Source organism: Erpetoichthys calabaricus, chromosome 8 (genome assembly GCF_900747795.2).
Source record: "Erpetoichthys calabaricus chromosome 8, fErpCal1.3, whole genome shotgun sequence".
Lineage (NCBI taxonomy): Eukaryota > Metazoa > Chordata > Cladistia > Polypteriformes > Polypteridae > Erpetoichthys > Erpetoichthys calabaricus.
In genome coordinates this window covers 4,170,894-4,190,787 of record NC_041401.2, presented here as the reverse complement: position 1 = coordinate 4,190,787, position 19,894 = coordinate 4,170,894, and the positions used below count along the sequence as shown (strand labels likewise).

Here is a 19,894-nt window from a genome sequence, read left to right as displayed (position 1 = left end):
ATATATATATATATATATATATATATATATATATATATATAGATATATATATATATATATATATATATATATATATATATATATATATAGATATAAATATAGACATACATATATACATACATACATTCACATACATATATATATATATCCATCCATCCATCCATTGTCTCCCGCTTATCCGAGGTCGGGTCGCGGGGGCAGCAGCTTGAGCAGAGATGCCCAGACTTCCCTCTCCCCGGCCACTTCTTCTAGCTCTTCCGGGAGAATCCCAAGGCGTTCCCAGGCCAGTCGAGAGACATAGTCCCTCCAGCGTGTCCTGGGTCTTCCCCGGGGCCTCCTCCCGGTTGGACGTGCCCGGAACACCTCACCAGGGAGGCGTCCAGGAGGCATCCTGATCAGATGCCCGAGCCACCTCATCTGACTCCTCTCGATGCGGAGGAGCAGCGGCTCTACTCTGAGCCCCTCCCGGATGACTGAGCTTCTCACCCTATCTTTAAGGGAAAGCCTAGACACCCTGCGGAGGAAACTCATTTCAGCCGCTTGTATTCGCGATCTCGTTCTTTCGGTCACTACCCATAGCTCATGACCATAGGTGAGGGTAGGAACATAGATCGACTGGTAAATTGAGAGCTTCGACTTACGGCTCAGCTCCTTTTTCACCACGACAGACCGATGCAGCGCCCGCATTACTGCGGATGCCGCACCGATCCGCCTGTCGATCTCACGCTCCATTCTTCCCTCACTCGTGAACAAGATCCCGAGATACTTGAACTCCTCCACTTGAGGCAGGATCTCGCTACCAACCCTGAGAGGGCACTCCACCCTTTTCCAGCTGAGGACCATGGTCTCGGATTTGGAGGTGCTGATTCTCATCCCAGCCGCTTCACACTCGGCTGCGAACCGATCCAGAGAGAGCTGAAGATCACGGCCTGATGAAGCAAACAGGACAACATCATCTGCAAAAAGCAGTGACCCAATCCTGAGCCCACCAAACCGGACCCCCTCAACGCCCTGGCTGCGCCTAGAAATTCTGTCCATAAAAGTTATGAACAGAATCGGTGACAAAGGGCAGCCCTGGCGGAGTCCAACTCTCACTGGAAACGGGTTCGACTTACTGCCGGCAATGCGGACCAAGCTCTGGCACCGATCGTACAGGGACTGAACAGCCCTTATCAGGGGGGCCGGTACCCCATACTCTCGGAGTACCCCCCACAGGATTCCCCGAGGGCCACGGTCGAATGCCTTTTCTAAGTCCACAAAACACATGTAGACTGGTTGGGCAAACTCCCATGCACCCTCCAGGACCCTGCTAAGGGTATAGAGCTGGGCCACTGTTCCGCGACCAGGACGAAAACCACACTGTTCCTCCTGAATCCGAGGCTTGACTATCCGACGGACCCTCCTCTCCAGGACCCCTGAATAGACTTTTCCAGGGAGGCTGAGGAGTGTGATCCCTCTGTAGTTGGAACACACCCTCCAGTCCCCTTTCTTAAAGAGGGAGACCACCACCCCGGTCTGCCAATCCAGAGGCACTGTCCCTGATGTCCATGCGATGTTGCAGAGGCGTGTCAACCAAGACAGTCCTACAACATCCAGAGCCTTGAGGAACTCCGGGCGTATCTCATCCACCCCCGGGGCCCTGCCACCAAGGAGTTTTTTGACCACCTCGGTGACCTCAGTCCCAGAGATGGGGGAGCCCACCTCTGAGTCCCCCAGGCTCTGCTTCCTCATTGGAAGGCATGTTAATGGGATTGAGGAGGTCTTCGAAGTACTCCCCCCACCGACCCACAACGTCCCGAGTCGAGGTCAGCAGCGCACCATCCCCACCATATACAGTGTTGACACTGCACTGCTTCCCCCTCCTGAGACGCCGGATGGTAGACCAGAATCTCCTCGAAGCTGTCCGAAAGTCGTTCTCCATGGCCTCCCCAAACTCCTAGCAAAATGCCCGCGCTTCGCAGCGGCGAAGTACTGCTTTAAAATTTTAAATAATAAACTGAGGGAAATTATACCAATAATTATTTGTTAAGGATCTCTTTGTATACCATGTTGTCAGTTCGCCCCTCCGGTTGTAATATGACCAAGTTGTGCGCTGAGCTTACTCTTGAGCATGCAACGTATACTTGGCCATGTGAAAAGCAAATGAAGAACAGCAAGACCGCGCCAGCTGCGGAGCTCAGCTTGGAGCGAAATGAAGTGAATGGGAGGGGACATGATCACGTGACTCCAACACCCGCCTTAACTCTCTATCCCTCCACAAACACACAAACACAGTCTCTCGGATCCCAACTCTCGTTTATATATATATATAGATAAATAGCAAAATACCCGCGCTTCGCAGCGGAGAAGTAGTGTGTTAAAGAGGTTATGAAAAAGAAAAGGAAACATTTTAAAAATAACGTAACATGATTGTCAATGTAATTGTGTTGTCATTGTTATGAGTGTTGCTGTCTTTTATATATATATAATATACACACACACACACATAAACATATATATACATATACATATATATACACATATCTACATATATATATATGCACATACTGTATACACATCCACATATATATACATATATATATATATACACATATCAACATATATATATATATATATACACACACACACACACACACACACACACATATATATATATACATACATACATACACACACACACATATATATATACACATACAGATATATACACACACATATATATATATATATATATATATATATACACATACAGATATATACACACACACACATATATATATACACATACAGATATATACACACACACACATATATATATACACATACAGATATATATATATATATAGCAAAATACCCGCGCTTCGCAGCAGAGAAGTAGTGTGTTAAAGAGGTTATGAAAAAAAAAAAGGAAACATTTTAAAAATATTGTCAATGTAATTGTGTTGTTATTATTATGAGTGTTGCCGTCATATATATATATATATATATATATATATATATATATATATATATATATATATATATATATATAATATATGTGTATGTGTATATTTATATATATATGACAGCAACACTCATAACAATGACAACACAATTACATTGACAATCATGTTATTTTTAAAATGTTTCCTTTACTTTTTCATAACCTCTTTAACACACTACTTGTCCGCTGCGAAGCACGGGTATTTTGCTAGTATATATATATATATATATATATATATATATATATATATATATATATATATATATATATATAAATATACACACATCCACATATATATATATATATATATATATATACACATACACATATATATGTATACACACACACATATATTATATAAATATATATATATATATATACATACATATACACACATACATGCAGTTTCAATAACATAGAAATCAATATAAACAACATTAACATCATTACCATATGAGAATATGAATTAATATATAAGAAGCACATTTCATATAAATATAAATTATTAAACAGTAAAATCCATCCATCTATTTTCCAACCCGCTGAATCCGAACACAGGGTCACGGGGGTCTGCTGGAGCCAATCCCAGCCAACACAGGGCACAAGGCAGGAAACAATCCTGGGTTTTTATCTTTATTTTATTTTATTGTAGAATCAACTCCTATCTGCGCACACCAGGGCGGCCGTGGGCAGATGCGTATGGTGTATTCACTCCACGTTATCGTGCATTGTGCTGTCACTGGTATTTTGATAAAAGAATTTGAACAACATATAAGAAGCGTATAAATTATTAAACAGTAAAACATTAACATTTAAGAAGTAAAGTTACATTAAGTACTACTGCAGTGCTTTCGGGTATACCTCATTTTTTGTTTGCCCATTACATGCTTAAATGTATACATTTTTTGGTGTACCTACCCGAGAACACGCGACATATAACCGAGCGTGGGAGAAGCATGGATTTTAAAAACGCGTTGAGTTCATCTGCTGGTCTCCCTCGTGGAATAACTGGTAATGTTTGACTAAAATCTACAGCGAGTAAAACGACATTACCTCCTATTTTTTTGTTACGATCTCTGAGATCTTGCTCTTTTCGGTTCAAGGCTTCATAAGCTCTTTTATGTTCTATGGTGTACTTATCCCAAACCATCATCCTTGAATGTTGCAAGACTTTCGACTTGTATGTAGATCGGGGTAATTACATTCATTGCATTCCTAGTCTGAATCACAATCTGATTGTATGGGTGGTTACCTGGCACTGTAGGGTTGCCACCCGTCCTTTAAAATATGGAATTGTCCCGTATTTGAGAATGAAATTGCGCGTCCCGTTTTGAATCAATACGGGACGGGATTTATCCCGTATTTTTTTTATCATTTTTTTTAAAGCAGCGTCTCATGCAAATCATCCCACACGCATTTTATGAAGATGCCTCCTTTTGTACTTTTGATTGGGTAATACTTGACGTCATCGTTAGTTTGATTGGTCTTTTTAACTGTCCAGTAAGGAGGGCGGGTCTTTTAAGTAGAGTGTGCAAAGTGTTGGCACTGGGATGTGGCACCCGCTGCAGTATGTGTCCCTTATTTTTTTGTATTAAAAGTGGTAATCCCACCTGGCAGGCAACAGTTATGTTTGGTCATGAAGTCGTCTAAAATCCGCCACGTGCCCTCTTTTAATTGTGAGAAGCAGATATATATAGCCAAATTCTCGCGCTTCGTTGCGGCGAAGTACTGCTTTTAATTTTTTAAGAAAAGAAAACCTTTTTAAACGGATCGAAAATACAGTATACCAATAACAATTTGTTAAGGATCTGTTTTTTTGTGAACCTCGCTTTTCACAGCTGTCGCGCTACGGTGTGTGTTTCGTTTATTTGACAGTATGTAGATCGTGGTAATTACATTCATGTCATTCGTTTTCTGAATCACAATCTGACTGTATGGGTGGTTACCTGCCAGGTAACGCTTGTGGTTGGTCAGGAAGTCGCCTTACATCCGCCACGTGCCCTCTTTCTGTTCCCAGAAGCTGATCATAGAATGGTTTTAATAGTTTACTTTCAAATAATGCAAAGAGTATGCGACACGTGTTTCTCCCTAATTCTGGGCTCATCAGGCATACACACTCACTTCATCCCCTCTCAGGAATCGAATCTCTATCGTCAGCGCCAGAGTTGAAGCCCCTAACGTTGCGGTCAGCAAGTGGGCTAACATCCGCCATGTGCCGTCTTTCAGTTGCGAGAAGCAGATCATAGAATGGTTGAAACTGTTGCCCCTAACGTTGCGCTACGGCGTGTGGTTCGTTTATACCTCGTGTCTTCTCATTAAACTTTTATCTCGCGAATATGTTATTGCAATCCGCAGCGGGAGCGTTTCTATAAACTTAATTTAAACTTACGTTTTACACCGTGCTTTGTTTCCCTTATGAACATGCTTGTATGCTTCACTCGCTGGCTTCTTATTGTTTCGCTCCCTTCTCAATTGTTTGATGAATTTTTTGTTCTTCGCTGTTTGCGACTCTTCCTTCATTTCTCCCTACTGCATTCTTTTATCTCGCGAATATGTTATTGCAATCCGCAACGGGAGCGTTTCAATAAACTTAATTTAAACTTACGTTTTACACCATGCTTTGTTTCCCTTATGAAGATGCTTGTTTTCTTCACTCGCTCCCTTCTCAATTGTTTAATTAATTTTTTGTTCTTCGCTGTTTGCGGCTCTTCCTTCATTTCTCCGTACTGAGTTCACAGTCTTTTCACGTGATTACGTGGGAGGCGTGATGACGTGACACTCAACTCCGCCTCCCACGGCCATCAAGCTGCCGTCCATTACAGTATATTGTCAAAAATGAGGTTCCAGTTATGACCATTACGCGCTGAATTTCGAAATGAAACCTGCCTAACTTTTGTAAGTAAGCTGTAAGGAATCAGCCTGCCAAATTTTAGCCTTCCACCTACACGGGAAGTTGGACAATTAGTGATGAGTGAGTCAGTCAGTCAGTGAGTGAGTCAGTGAGGGCTTTGCCTTTTATTAATTAGTATAGATAAAAAAAGAAGTTTTAACAAAATAGAAAATTAAGCAAAAATGATTTATTTAATCAATGAGACGGATGTCTGCTTTTTGTTTATTAAATATTTCTGTAACCTTGAGTCCTTTTCCAAATCCACCGCCAGAACAGACAGCAGCGGGGTGTCTTAGTTGTTAAATGTGAGTTACAGTCGCTCATTAATGGACACCTAATGGTGGCTTCTGTTTACATCAATCAGGATCCGCTTTGTCTTCTGTCTGCTTTTATAAAGCTGCGCCTTTCTATGTATGAAGTCCGCACAGTCGTGACTCGATCAATAGCGTCCTGAATAACGACATCATGCTTTAATGATGGAGCCTCCATAGAGACGTGATAAACGAAATCGAATCGTGTCAAAGCTGGCAGCCATAAAGCAGCGTCAATATTGTTATCGATGTATTATCATTGTTACTGTATTTCTAGAATTATTATGAATTCACGAGATGTTTGAATCATGCTAATGTCACGTCACGTCAGGTCAGGTGTGTACAAAAATGACACAGATGGTGGGCGGGGCCTCGTAGGGAAAGTCACTGCAACGAAAACGACATCACAGGTGAGAGAGACACAGCCCCGCCCCCTTAATATACATCAACACGCTTAATGACGTCCTGCTCAAAAGGACATGCCGCCATTGAGCGAGACACGGCTGTACTTAGCAATTTAATGAAATCTGCGCTTTACTTGGGAATTGTCACATTTGATTTTATTTTATTGGATTGGGTTGTATTTTTTTTTTAATTGTATTAGCGGTGGGACATCCTGAGGGTTCGCAGGATCCCCTCGAGGTTGCTGGATATCATTGCCGGCCTGTCCACTGGTACTGTGAGTGCTGTGCAGAGTGGAGGCAGGATCTTTGTGTTATTCCCAGTTGATTCTGGGGTCCGTCAGTGGTGTGTTCTGCTCCTACTCTGTTCAGTGATCACATGGACTGGGTGTGTTGGAAAAGTTTGTGAGGTCCAGTGGCTGTGGGGCATCTGTTGGTGAAGTGAGATTCACAGATCTTGACTTTGCTGACGATGCTGTGATCTTCACGGAGTCAATGGAGGCTCTGATCGGGGGTCTCGAAAGACTGAGTGAGGATTCTGAGTGTCTGGGCTTGCGAGGGTCCTGATAAAAACCAACATCCAGGTCTTTAATGACTTCTTGGGCACGGCCATCAGCAGTGTGTCTGTCTGCAGAGAGAGTGTCGACCTTGTCATTGAGAGGTTTACTTACCTCAACAGTGACATTCATGTCTCTGGTGTCCCTTCCTATGAAGTCAGTAGACGGATTGGGAGAGCATGGGGGGTCATGAGGTCACTGGAAAGGGATGTGTGGTGCTCCCGATATCTATGTAAAAGGATGAGAGTCCAAGTCTTTAGAATCCTGGTGCTTCCTTTTTGTGAGACATGGAGGCATACCAGTGACCTGAGATGAAGACTGGGCTCCTTCTCTACTGTGTCTCTTTGGAGAGTCCTTGGGTTGGACCTGATTGGAGGTCTCGAGAGACTGAGTGTCTGGGCTTGCGAGGGTCCTGATAAAAACCAACATCCAGGCCTTTAATGGCCTTTTGGGTGCAGCCATCAGCTGTGCGTCTGTCTGCGGAGAGGATGTCGACCTCGTCATTGAGAAGTTTACTTACCTTGGCGGTGACATTCATGTCTCTGGTGACTCTTTCTATGAAGTCAGTAGACGGATTGAGAGCATGGGGGGTCATGAGATCGCTGGAAAGGGGTGTGTGGCGCTCCTGATATCTATGTAAAAGGTCGAAGGTCCAAGTCCTTAGAGTTCTGGTGCTTTCTGTCTTGCTATATGGTTGTGAGACATGGACGCTATCCAGTTACCTGAAATGAACACTGGACTCCTTCAGTGCTGTGGCTCTTCAGGGAATCCTTGGGTACCGTTGGGTTGACATTGTGTTGCTCACGGAGTCCTGAATGAGGCACATGACCTGCACTGTGAGGGAGCGTCAGTTACGGCACTACGGCCATGTGGCGCATTTCCCCGAGGGTGATCCGGCTCGTAAGATCCTCATTGTTGGGAACCTGAGTGGCTGGACCAGGCCAAGGGGTTGTCCATGTAACACCTGGCTGCAGAGGGTCATTTCTGGAGGGTGGGACTGGACCATGTGTCTGCCTGGGTGGTTGCCAGCCGGGATCCTGAGTTGTTTCGTCATGTAGTGGGTGTGGTGACACGCTGTACCAGTGCAGGCTCTCCAACTTGATTAAACTTGACTTGTATTGTGTTTTATTTTATTGGATTATATTGTATTGTATTGTATTGAATTGGATTGGATTAGTTTGGATTTTATTGTATTGTATTTTGTTATATTTACATTTTTTTTATTTCATTGGATTAGGTTCGATCAGGTTGGAATGTATTTTATTTCACTTGACTTTCTTGGATTAGATTGCATTGTATTTTATTTTATTGGATTAGATTATATTGGTTGGATTGCATAATCTCAGGCTGTCAACAGTGGAGTCCAAATAGGCTCCCTGTGCCTCGGGCAGCTCAAGTGAGGTCTAAATTGTATTTTTTGAGTTGTGTAATTGCTTGTTGTGGATGCTGTAACGGAAGGCAGGGATGTGTTGGCACTGCTGCCAGGATGGACCCGCCTAGGAGGCTGCACAGTGGAAGGCCAAATGGTTGGCAGTGCCCGTCTGGCTGAACTCCCAGTTGGACACCCACTGGTCCCCACAGAAGTGATAGGCCTGATGGGCAGCCCTGTTGGAGTCCTTGGGTGCAGTTTACCGCTAGATGACGATGACATACTTAAGTCACATGCATTCTGTGATACCAACTTTACAATGGAGAGCATCCCTAGAACAAGCAATGCATTCAAACATAAAGAATATCATTTTTGAACAAGTGACAAAGACTAGCCTTTGAATAATACAAACTAATATAAATTAGGCATCAAAAACAATGAACGTGTAGAATTAGTTTGGACACATTTCCATGTCTACACTCTCCTGTGGTGGTGTTTTGTTTTCTTGGATTTCTTTGAAATTAGCAGATCTTCTTCCCTTCAGTCTCAGTTTAAATTTTGGGAACAAAAAGAAGTCATATGGAGTGAGATCTGACGAAAACAGGGGTCTGAAACAATAAACACCTTATGTAGTCTTTGTCTGACAATGAGATGTGGATACCCAGTGGTTGATTGGCGCCATCACCTGACATTCTGTTAGCCTTCTTAATGGCTTCTGAACACTGCCTGGAAATTGATAGCGTTGAGTCTTCTTCTTCTTCGTTGTCTTTCAGCTGCTCCGGTTAATCCTGTTAATCAAGTAATAAGTCACCTCTTCAAGTAATCCTCTTTAATAAAACCCCTGTGTGCGTCCATGTGTCCGTGTGTGTGTGTGTGTGTCTTCTGGTAAAGTGTGCATGCGCGGGGCACGGTGCGATGCTTCAAAGGCCACCTGACGCGTCACACAAGACAGAGAGGGCGGGACCTATAAAATATCGCGCGGCCGATCCAATCAGATTTCGGTAAATGAGGTAAGATCTAAAACATAACACATGAAAAATCCAATCGGGACTGAGACGCGGAGACCAGCTTCCCCAAAGAGGTGGGATTAGTGTTTGTTGTTCACTCTGAGGATGTCAGATTTGCGATTAACAAACTTGGCCCAGTAAAGTGTAAAGTGTTTTCCTAAATATACGAATTTTCATGATATTACAATAGGATGACTTTTAAAAGTAGATTTATTTTCACGCACATAAAATCCATTGCTGGGGAGACGCCATACATACAATAATCAGCTGCATGCAAGCACAGATTAAAATACTTGCTGGAGAGACGTATTACTGTGAGAGAAAATTAAAGGCACACAATAAAGTGACGCATATTATAGCCACATACAAGCCAGTATTACTGTAACAGAAAATAGACGGTCCTTTGCCATTTAATATAGACTGTTCCTACTAATGTTTGTGCACTACTATTCTAGTGCCCGTTATTGTAACGGGCTTAATGTCTAGTTTAATAATATTTTGATAATTCTTTCATTTACATAAATTCACAAATGCCCATTATGCTGAAAAGAAAGCGTGAGTTCACAACAAGTTTTCGAAAGGGCAGGACAGACTCAGTGAAGGGGCCAACGCTTCCAAGATTTGATTTCAAAGCCTGCTTTGTAAAGATTTCTATTCGTATTTATCCCGGAATCACAGATTTACTTAGAAAAATAGCTTCAGTGGAAAAATATTAAAGAACTAGCTGATGCCTGTCATAGCATACGGCGGTGTAAGAATAGGAACGGAAAACGGTGAGAAAGGAATTCAGAAATCAAGAAGAAATAAATACTTCTTGAAAGACGCAGTGTGCGTGTAGAATTTCCGGCCAAGCAGGATTACATGTGAAAGTGACAAATAAATCAGGCTTTCTGAATTTATGTACTATGGCCATGGCATCCTGTTCGTTTTGTTGCATGTATCTTGGACTTCCTGGAAATGTGGACGGTAATATGATCATTTTGCCTACACGTACGTTGTTATTTTCAGCATTTGCTTGCAGTGCGTCTGATAGTTCCACGCACAGATCTTGTTGATGTAATCTGAGATAGTTGAGACGCATGCCCTCTGTTTTAACATACGCGTCTACGACGTACTGTTGGAATAGTTTGCCACTGGAGTGCAAAACACTAAATGTATTCCTCATTGCTAATCTGTATGCTTAAAATTGGCATTGAGTAAGCCTTATTCGCTTGGCGGTTCTTTTATCGGGAACATGTTGTAAATCTTTGTGCCAGCCAATGTCTCCGTAAGGGAATAAAAGTGGGTAAACCATAGGATCGCAATTCATATTGACCGTGGAAATCTGTTTACAGAAGTTGCCTATGGGATAGATGCAAATGTCCCTTTCGGCAGGCGGTTCACCATCTTCTCCGACGAAAATCTCTGCAACATCGGTGTGACATGTGGCATTGTATCGTCGTAAATCCTGCCTAGGGTTTCCTTGAAAACCATTCATACAGATGCTGTTGGATTGGACTGAGGGATTACATGCATGTGTTTGTATGATTTAGTGAAGGGGTTGATGGTTCTGAGCATGGAATCTAGCTGGAGAAGTACATTTTCGCTGCATACAGAGTTTGCTTTATTTTGTAAGCGTACTTCAGTATCTTGCGCTGTGTCACAAACATACAACTGTCCATATCCTGGAGAAGTAGAAGTGTTAGCGTATAGTGGAGAGATCTGGTGATCAATTTGCCAGTGTATTTTAAAACAGTATGGTCCGTGGCCAGGAGGATGAGTTATCTGTGCACCCATGGAAGCAAACGCTACAGAAGAGTTGTATTCTCGAATGTGTTCACGATAATTTTTACCTTCTGATGTTTGCTGTGTAAAAAGCTGTTGTAAAGACACAGGTGGCTCCCGCAAGGGTGGTAAAGCTACTTTACTGTTGTGGCAGCACCTCGAGTACTTGTTGGATGGATTATAGTGCATGACATGGAAGACGACGAATAGGAATCGAGAAATGGCATGTCGGCTGTGTGTGGGCAGGACCGGTTTTGAAGTGGAAGCAGGACAAACCAGAAGAAAAATATATATAAGAGATATAAATAAATGCAATAATAAGAGTAACATTATTTTTATTTTACTAGAAGTGAGTTTACCACGTGTATTGTTTATTTTACTGGTTTACGACAGTTAAGCTCTCCAGATAAGAATGGAAGGAATGAAGTCTGTTAATTTAACAGGCCTGACGTATTCAAAATATTTAATGTCTTATTAATTTGCCAGGGACTGTGATTGTGGCCATCATCTCCTAATTATAGTGATAAACTGCTACTAAATAAAAAGCCATAACACGGTATAAAGACGTATTAAGGCTTCCTCAAAAGTCCTCATTTTTTGACCCAAATGTCCTCATTTCCAGAGTAAGAGAGTTGGCAGCCCTACCCACGTTGAGTAGTGCGCTCGTTCTTCACACCTGATGTTTGTTCCTTTCCTCCACCATTTTTACTTGTGATGCACGCCACGCTTACTGGCCTGTGGTTACTTGTGTCTGCCTGATCGATCATCTTTTTTAATATAACGGGGGTACCGTTAGTAGATTCCAAAATCAAAGGAATTTCCCAGAATCCACTGATTTTCAAAACACACTTGTTGGTGGCGTTTACCGGCACTTGTCCGACCCCCTTAACAACAGCAACATTTATTTCTGTCGCATGTTTTCATACAAATGATGAGCTCAAAGTGCTTTACAGGATGAAGAAAGAGAAAAAAGACAAAATATTAAAATAAAATTAGGAATACTAATTAACAGAGAATAAAAGTAAAGTCCGATGACCAGGGAGGACCTCCAGATGGCTGGAGAAAAAAAAAATCTGCAGGGGGTCCAAGGCCACGAGACCACCCAGCCCCCTCTAGACATTCTACCTAACATCAATGACCTCAATCAGTCCTCATGGTATTCAGGGTTCACATGGAAGATCTTGATGATGACGGTCATGTGGACTTCAATCCATCAATGTAAGGACTGCATGGCGCCCTGATCAGGTGGTGGTGGCGCAGATCAGCACCACAGAAAACCGGAAAAAGAACAGCAGAGGGAGTAGGGGTTAGTACAGAGTGTGGAGCCATGAAAATAAATGATAAATAAATACAATGTGATGGACGGCCGGTAGCTCAACCCGGATGAAACCCCCAGGACGCTAGATGGCAACTTCCCTGCAGCTTAGCGGTGCCCCAGATTCCCGCAGGGCACTATGGGAGATGGAGTTCAGCTTCACAGCCCCGCTGGGTACCGTGGGTGCCGCTGCAGGGAGACACGGGGATTTCTGTTTCCGATATAGACATGGGGACAGAAGGACAGACGTACTTCCTGGCTGAAGAAAATACAAGTCTCCATCTGACCCGGAAGTGCTGGTGAATCACATGGATGGAAATACAGAAGCACTTCCGGGTCAAGGACTATATAAAGGACTAGTGGAGACCCAGCAAGAGAGCCGGAGTTGGGAGGAGGGAGTGTGACAGAGTAGCTGGGAGGACAGAATTGTTATAATTAGATAGATAGATAGATAGATAGATTCTTTATTAATCCCCAAGGGGAAATTCACATTATTATTGTATTGTTATTATAGTTTTTGCCTGTTTGTTGTGGTGGAGGTGCTTTGGGGCACTTTATAAAAGAAGAAAAAATATTCTTAGTACTTTTAACCTGTGTCCAGTGTGGTTGTCTGTTGGGGAAAAGGTGAGCAATAGTGCCACCTAGTGTCCACGATCACAACAGACACAGAATATCAGGGTTTTTTTTTTTTTTTTTGTTTTTTTGTTCTTTATTTCATCTTATACAATTTCTTGTATTAGGAATTTGTTAGTTTTCGCATACCCCTTGGGGTGAGAGCGCAGGGTCAGCCATTGTACAGCGCCACTGGAGCAATCACAGGTTAAGGGTCTTGCTCAAGGGCCCAGCAGAGTAGGATCTCTTTTGGCAGTGATGGGGATTCGAACCGGCAACCTTCTGGATACCAGCACAGATCCTTAGCCTCAGAGCCACCAGTAAAATGAAGCTGGGAGAACGCCATGTTAAAGTAATGAGTTCTTAGCCGTTTTGTAAGTGCTCCATCATATCAGCCTGTCGGTAAACTATTGCAGATATTTAAGTTTAGCTCTTGGAATTCTAAGCAGACCCTCATTTAAAGATCTAAGGTTATGACCTGGAGTGTAAGGTGACAGGCATTCTGAGATATAATAATAATAATAATACATTTTATTTATACAAGGCGCCTTTCAGCGAACTCAAGGACACCGAACAAACAATAAATAAATAAATAAAAGACACAATTATAAACAACTTAAAACATCAGAAAATCTAAAAATTAAAACCAAACAAAACCACTATAATCAGTAGGAAAAAGAAAAAGCCATTTTAAACAGATGCGTTTTAAGTTTGCATTTGAAGGATGAATATGATTTGATGTTTCAGAGCTCCGCAGGTAATGAATTCCAGAGCTTAGGAGCAGAACGGCTGAAAGCTCTGCTCCCCATGGTGGTTAGATGGGCGGGAGGGACGGTCAGATGGGTGGAGGAAGAGGATCTAAGGTTACGGGATGGAATGGCAACATGAAGAAGGTCAGACAGATATGGAGGGGCGAGGTTATGGATGGCCTTAAATGTTAATAGCAGAATCTTCAAATCAGTACGAAACTTAATCGGGAGCCAATGAAGCTGCTGCAAGACAGGAGTAATATGGCGAATAGATGAGGTTCGAGTGATGATACGTGCTGCAGAATTCTGGACTAACTGAAGCTTATGAAGAGATTTGTTAGGGAGACCAAAGAGGAGTGAATTGCAGTAGTCCAGCCGAGAAGTGACAAGACTATGAACAAGAATGGCGGTGGTATGAGGAGTGAGGGAGGGGCGAATGTGATTAATATTACGTAGGTGGAAGTAAGCAGACCAGGTGATGTTATTAATGTGACATTGGAAAGATAGAGTACTGTCGAGGATCACAACCAGACTCTTGACCTGAGATGATGGGGAAACAACAAAGTCATCAATAATAAGAGAAAGATTATTGGTTTTGGATAATGATGATTTTGAACCAATGAGGAGAACCTCAGTTTTGTCACTGTTTAAGAAAATTCAAAGAAAACCAGGATTTAATTTCAGAAATGCAGTCAATAAGCGAGGGTGGTGGAAAAGAGGAGGTGGGTTTACCAGCAAGGTAGAGCTGGGTGTCATCAGCATAACAGTAAAAATTAATGTTATATTTGCGAAAAATATTGCCAAGGGGCTTTGTAAACCATCCATCCATTATCCAACCTGCTATATCGTAACTACAGGGTCACGGGGGTCTGCTGGAGCCAATCCCAGCCAACACAAGGCGCAAGGCAGGAAACAAACCCCGGCAGGGCGCCAGCCCACCGCAGGGCACACATACACACCCACACACCAAGCACGCAGTAGGGACAATTTAGAATCGCCAATGCACCTAACCTGCATGTCTTTGGACTGTGGGAGGAAATCCACGCAGACACGGGGAGAACATGCAAACTCCACGTAGGGAGGACCCGGGAGGTGAACCCAGGTCTCCTAACTGCAAGGCAGCAGCGCTACCCACTGCGCCACCGTGCCACCCGCTTTGTAAACCATCAGCAGTATTTGAAAGTCAATTCTAAATGGCACGGGTAACCAGTGTAGTGACGCTCAGACTGGGGAGATGTGCTCGGATTTTTGTTTCCTATTGAGAGTCTAGCAGCTCCATTCTGCACTCGTTGTAATCGATTGATGTCTTTCTTGGGTGGTCCTGAGAGGAGCACATTATAATAATCTAGTCAACTGAAAACAAAAGCATCAACTAATTTTACATCTTGCAAAGCTATGAGGGGTCTAACTTTTGTTATATTTCTTAACCCTTAAACCGCCACAGACTTAGGGGATAATGCACCCCCGGACGCCAAATACTTTTTTGCTGCACTTTTTAAGTAAATGTCACGATTCACAAAGAAAATGTGAAATTTTAATGGAACACGCATTTTTTTTCATGGAAAAAGCATCACAATTACTGCAACGCTGATCATTTTACTGTACACACTGCCAATGAACTGTAAAAACTATTAAAAAAAACGACTGGAATAATCTATTATGAAGGTACTATATAAGGTGCGACTGACACCATGGATGACATTCAGTAAATCACCGAGCCAACTGCGCTTGAACTTGCTGCACGCAGGCACACCGAGGTAAGCGCTGATGCTGGCAGGCCAGTCTAGTGCAGCGACTCAATCCCAGGAACAGTGAGGCTGCAGGGGGCGCCAGTGGCTGCTGAACAAATGTATGGCACGGACTGATCAGCTGCGCCGTGATGGCAAATTGCTCTGTGAAGCGACTATAGCCGGTTGTGGCGTTCAATGAATGTACGTTGCTGAATACACTCGGCTCCAGCATGCTGGCAAATTGCATTGGGAACCAACTATAGCCGGTTCCAGTGGTTTAAGGGTTAAGTGAAAAAAATGCTGTCCTGGTAATCTGATTAATATGTGATTTAAAATTGAGGTGTGAGTCAATAATGACCCCTAAATTCTTTACCTCCATCTTGACTTTTAAGCCTAACGGATTAATTTATTTCTAATACCCTCCATTTTTGCCCATCACTAAAATTTCTGTTTTCTCCTTTTTTAGTGAAGCCCTCCCTGATAAATGTCACCTGGTCCCAGCGATCTTCTTGCTAACTGACATGGCCGCTTTTGTGGACCCGTGGCGTTCACATCCTGCTGACTCCTAACATCTCCATTTTTGTGTTTTCTTCACAGAAAAAACAGGAGGAGCCCCAGCATTCGGAGGACCTCGACTTCTCAGACGGCTGCATGGCGGCCGAAGCGGACCTTCACCACGAGTTCTTCATGGAGGAGACCATGTCAAACGATGAATATGATTGCGCTTCGCCAGATGACATCTCTCTGCCTCCCCTCTCCGAGACCCCCGAGTCCAACATTCTGCATTCGGAGACTGACCTGGATGAGGGTGCTCAGAGTCCACATGGTAACCAGTTCAGCCAGCAGGGGACGTCACACTTTGCAAACAGAATGACTGGCAGTTTTGACGTCCTCACACCTGGAGCTGCTGCCGAGATGACAAGCAGGAGGCGTGAGTGGACCCTGAGTGCCCCCGAGGGCTGCCCATCACCCGGAGGGAGTCAGTATCCTAAATTCAGGTCGGAATCATCGTCCTTTGTCCGCAGTCCACTGACTGTCCCAGCACCAACCATCATCTCCAGCACCCTGTCCAGCATCCTGAAAAGCAAAGCCAGTGGCAGCAGCGGCACCGTGCGCCAACACCAGGAGACCCACTACGCCATTCACGAGAGTTTCTCGGAGACACAGGAGGAAGTGGTTGACTCCCAAAATCTTCATCCCTCTGTCATCTTAGGGGTGCCGTCCACCCAGGCATCTCCTAGTGGCAAGTCTGAATTGGACATGTGCAAGCCCACCACCATTCGGGAAGAAATCAGGCTGTCGCCGGGAAGCCGAGGCAGCACCAGCGTGACGGGACAAGGCCCGGGATTCTCCAAACTCTTAGCTAATGCCTCCGTCAAAGAGGGCTCCCCCGTCACCCTGGAGGTGGAAGTGACTGGATTTCCAGAACCCGCTCTCACCTGGTGGGTAGCCTATCACAAGTGCGAATGAAGCGCTTCTCTTTTGTGTTCCTCTTTCCTTGTCTACGGCGACGCTATGCCGCCAGGGCTTTTTTATTTTATTTTTTTTTTTTTGGACATGTTATGCCCATTATTATTTTATTTTATTTTTTTTTTATATCCGCTCTCTGAGCTCATCATTCCAAATGACAGGCCACACCAAAGGCAGCGGTCAGATACATGACGGGTGTGCCGTCTGCGTGCGGTTGGTGCTTTCTGGGAGGGTGACACAAGGTTAGTGGGGTGGGGTGGGGTGGGGAGTGTTGGGTCCATTATAATGAATTTATTAAAGAACGTTGAGAAGAGTGACACTCACTAGACACGGCTGTCTCTTTTTTCCCCCTCCCTCTGTCCCACCGCATCTCTGGATGTCCCAAAGGGATTCTGGGAGTTCAAAGCAAGAATTAAAAATATGAGGCTTGCTCACCCACTTTACGCAGTCAGCATCCATAGGTGTACACCAGAGTTTTGCTAGGTAGGTAGGTAGGTAGGTAAGTATGTCCACTCCCTCCATATCGATCAAGACGAGAGTTTTACTGTGGTGGTACTTACATATATACTCGCGGATAAGTCGGCAGTTGATCTTAACATATAATTTCCGGTATTTTATAATGTCGGTCATATAAGTCGAATGCGGGAAAACTCACACTATTGGTCCAAGAGATTATGATATGCTAACACCCACCTGAGAGAGTAACCATGGAGCCATTATTTTCTATGTATTGTGCCCACATGACCACACGGTGATACCCGAACTATTCTGAAGTGACGTTTACACTGATTTGTGTTTTCGTATCTCATACCCTCATACACCTTTATTGTAAGAGTATCCCTTATCCACGATGGAGCGTTCGAGCAGAAGAAAATATGAAGCTGGTTTTAAATTAAAAGTCGTTGAAGTGGCGAAAAAAATTGGTAACTGGGCTACTGCAACAAAATTCGATGAGTCTGAGAAACTGATGAGCGAGATTGGAGTAGGCCAGAAGATGAAAAAAAAAAAAAAGTGTCATATTTTTGAACGGCCGTATAAGTCGAGGTCTGATTTTATGATCGATTTTTCAGGTTTCAACACCTGACTTATACGTAAATATGTACGGTTAGTCCAGTTAGTTGTGCGTGCCAGCTGAATACTGCTCAGTGTACGTTCTTCATGGTGCAGCTTACTTCAGGCCTTGATGTACGGATTCATGTAGAGCGAACTCAGTGTGGGCGAACGCATTAGATGTGAACGTGTGGGCATGGAAAAAAATCACACGCGAAAAGTCCACTTGGCTGCTGTCGGCACTGAGTGGTACTGAGTAGTCAATAGTCATCACATCACAACGGGACATTCTAGAAGAAAAGAGAGTTTCTCCAAAATGACACATCCAGTACTGAAATAAGTGTTTCAATGGGTGCGATCGATTACGTCATTTTAAGAGAACGAGAGAAAGAGAGAGAGAAGAGGTTGCATGATGTAGGACTGCAGGACTGCAGTAACTACAGGGAGATAAAACTGATGAGCCACAGCATGAAGTCCTCACAGGTGGCGCAGTGGTAGTGCTGCTGCTTTGCAGTAAGGAGACTGTGGAAGATTGTGGGTTTGCTTCCCAGTTCCTCCCTGTGTGGATAGCGCTTTGAGTACTGAGAAAAGCGCTATATAAATGTAATGAATTATTATTATAGAGATAGTGAATCAGGAACTGCAACGGATTAGCAAGGAGGAAGTAAGGACAGCAATGAAGAGGATGAGAAATGGAAAAGCTGTTGGACCAGATGGCATACCTGTGGAAGCATGGAGGTGTTTAGGAGAGATGGCAGTGGAGTTTTTAACCAGATTGTTTAATGGAATCTTGGAAAGTGAGAGGATGCCTGAAGAGTGGAGAAGAAGTGTACTGGTGGGCTGAAATTTAAGAATAAGGGGGATGTGCAGGACTGTAGTAACTACAGGGGGATAAAACTGATGAGCCACAGCATGAAGTTATGGGAAAGAGTAGTGGAAACTCAGTTAAGAAGTGAGGTGATGATTAGTGAGCAACAGTGTGGTTTCATGCCAAGAAAGAGCACCACAGATGTGATGTTTGATCTGAGGATGTTGATGGAGAAGTTTAGACAAGGTCAGAAGGAGTCGCATTGCGTCTTTGTGGTCCTGAAGAAAGCAAATGACAGGCTGAGGAGAGAGGAGCTGTGGTATTGTATGAGGAAGTTGGGAGTGGGAGAGAAGTACGTAAGAGTTGTACAGGATATGTACGAGGGAAGGGTGACAGTGGTGAGGTCTGTGATGGGAGGGACGGAGGTGGGATTACATCAGGGATCGGCTCTGAGCCCTTTCTTATTTGGAATGGTGATGGACAGGCTGACAGATGAGATCAGACAGGAGTCCCCGTGGACTGTGATGTTTGCTGATGACATTGTGATCTGCAGGTTGAGAAGACCCAGGAGAGGTGGAGATATGAGAGGAGAGGAGAGGAATGAAGGTCAGTAGGACCACCAAGACAGAATACATGTGTTTGAATGAGAAGGAGGTCAGTGGAATGGTGAGGATGAGGGAGTAGAGGTGGCAAAGGTGGCTGAGTTTAAATACTTGGGATCAACAGTACAGAGTAATGGGGATTGTGGAAGAGAAGTGAAGAAGAGCGTGCAGGCAGGGTGGAGAAGAGTAATTATTTATAAGCATCAACTAGACAAGAATATAGTATACACGCACTGATAAGCCGTGTTCTGATTATTAGTTTAATATAATTACGCT

The 19,894-nt window shown here is 43.6% G+C and overlaps 1 protein-coding gene across 1 annotated transcript in view; it reads left to right on the top strand.

The window, feature by feature from the left end:
• The window catches only part of ccdc141 (coiled-coil domain containing 141), a 160,547-nt gene that overhangs the window by 81,065 nt on the left and 59,588 nt on the right, over positions 1-19,894 (top strand). Inside the window, exon 24 of the mRNA XM_051930465.1 lies at positions 16,286-17,130. Coding sequence (XP_051786425.1) covers positions 16,286-17,130 — 845 coding nt within the window. The remainder of the gene's footprint in view (positions 1-16,285; positions 17,131-19,894) is intronic.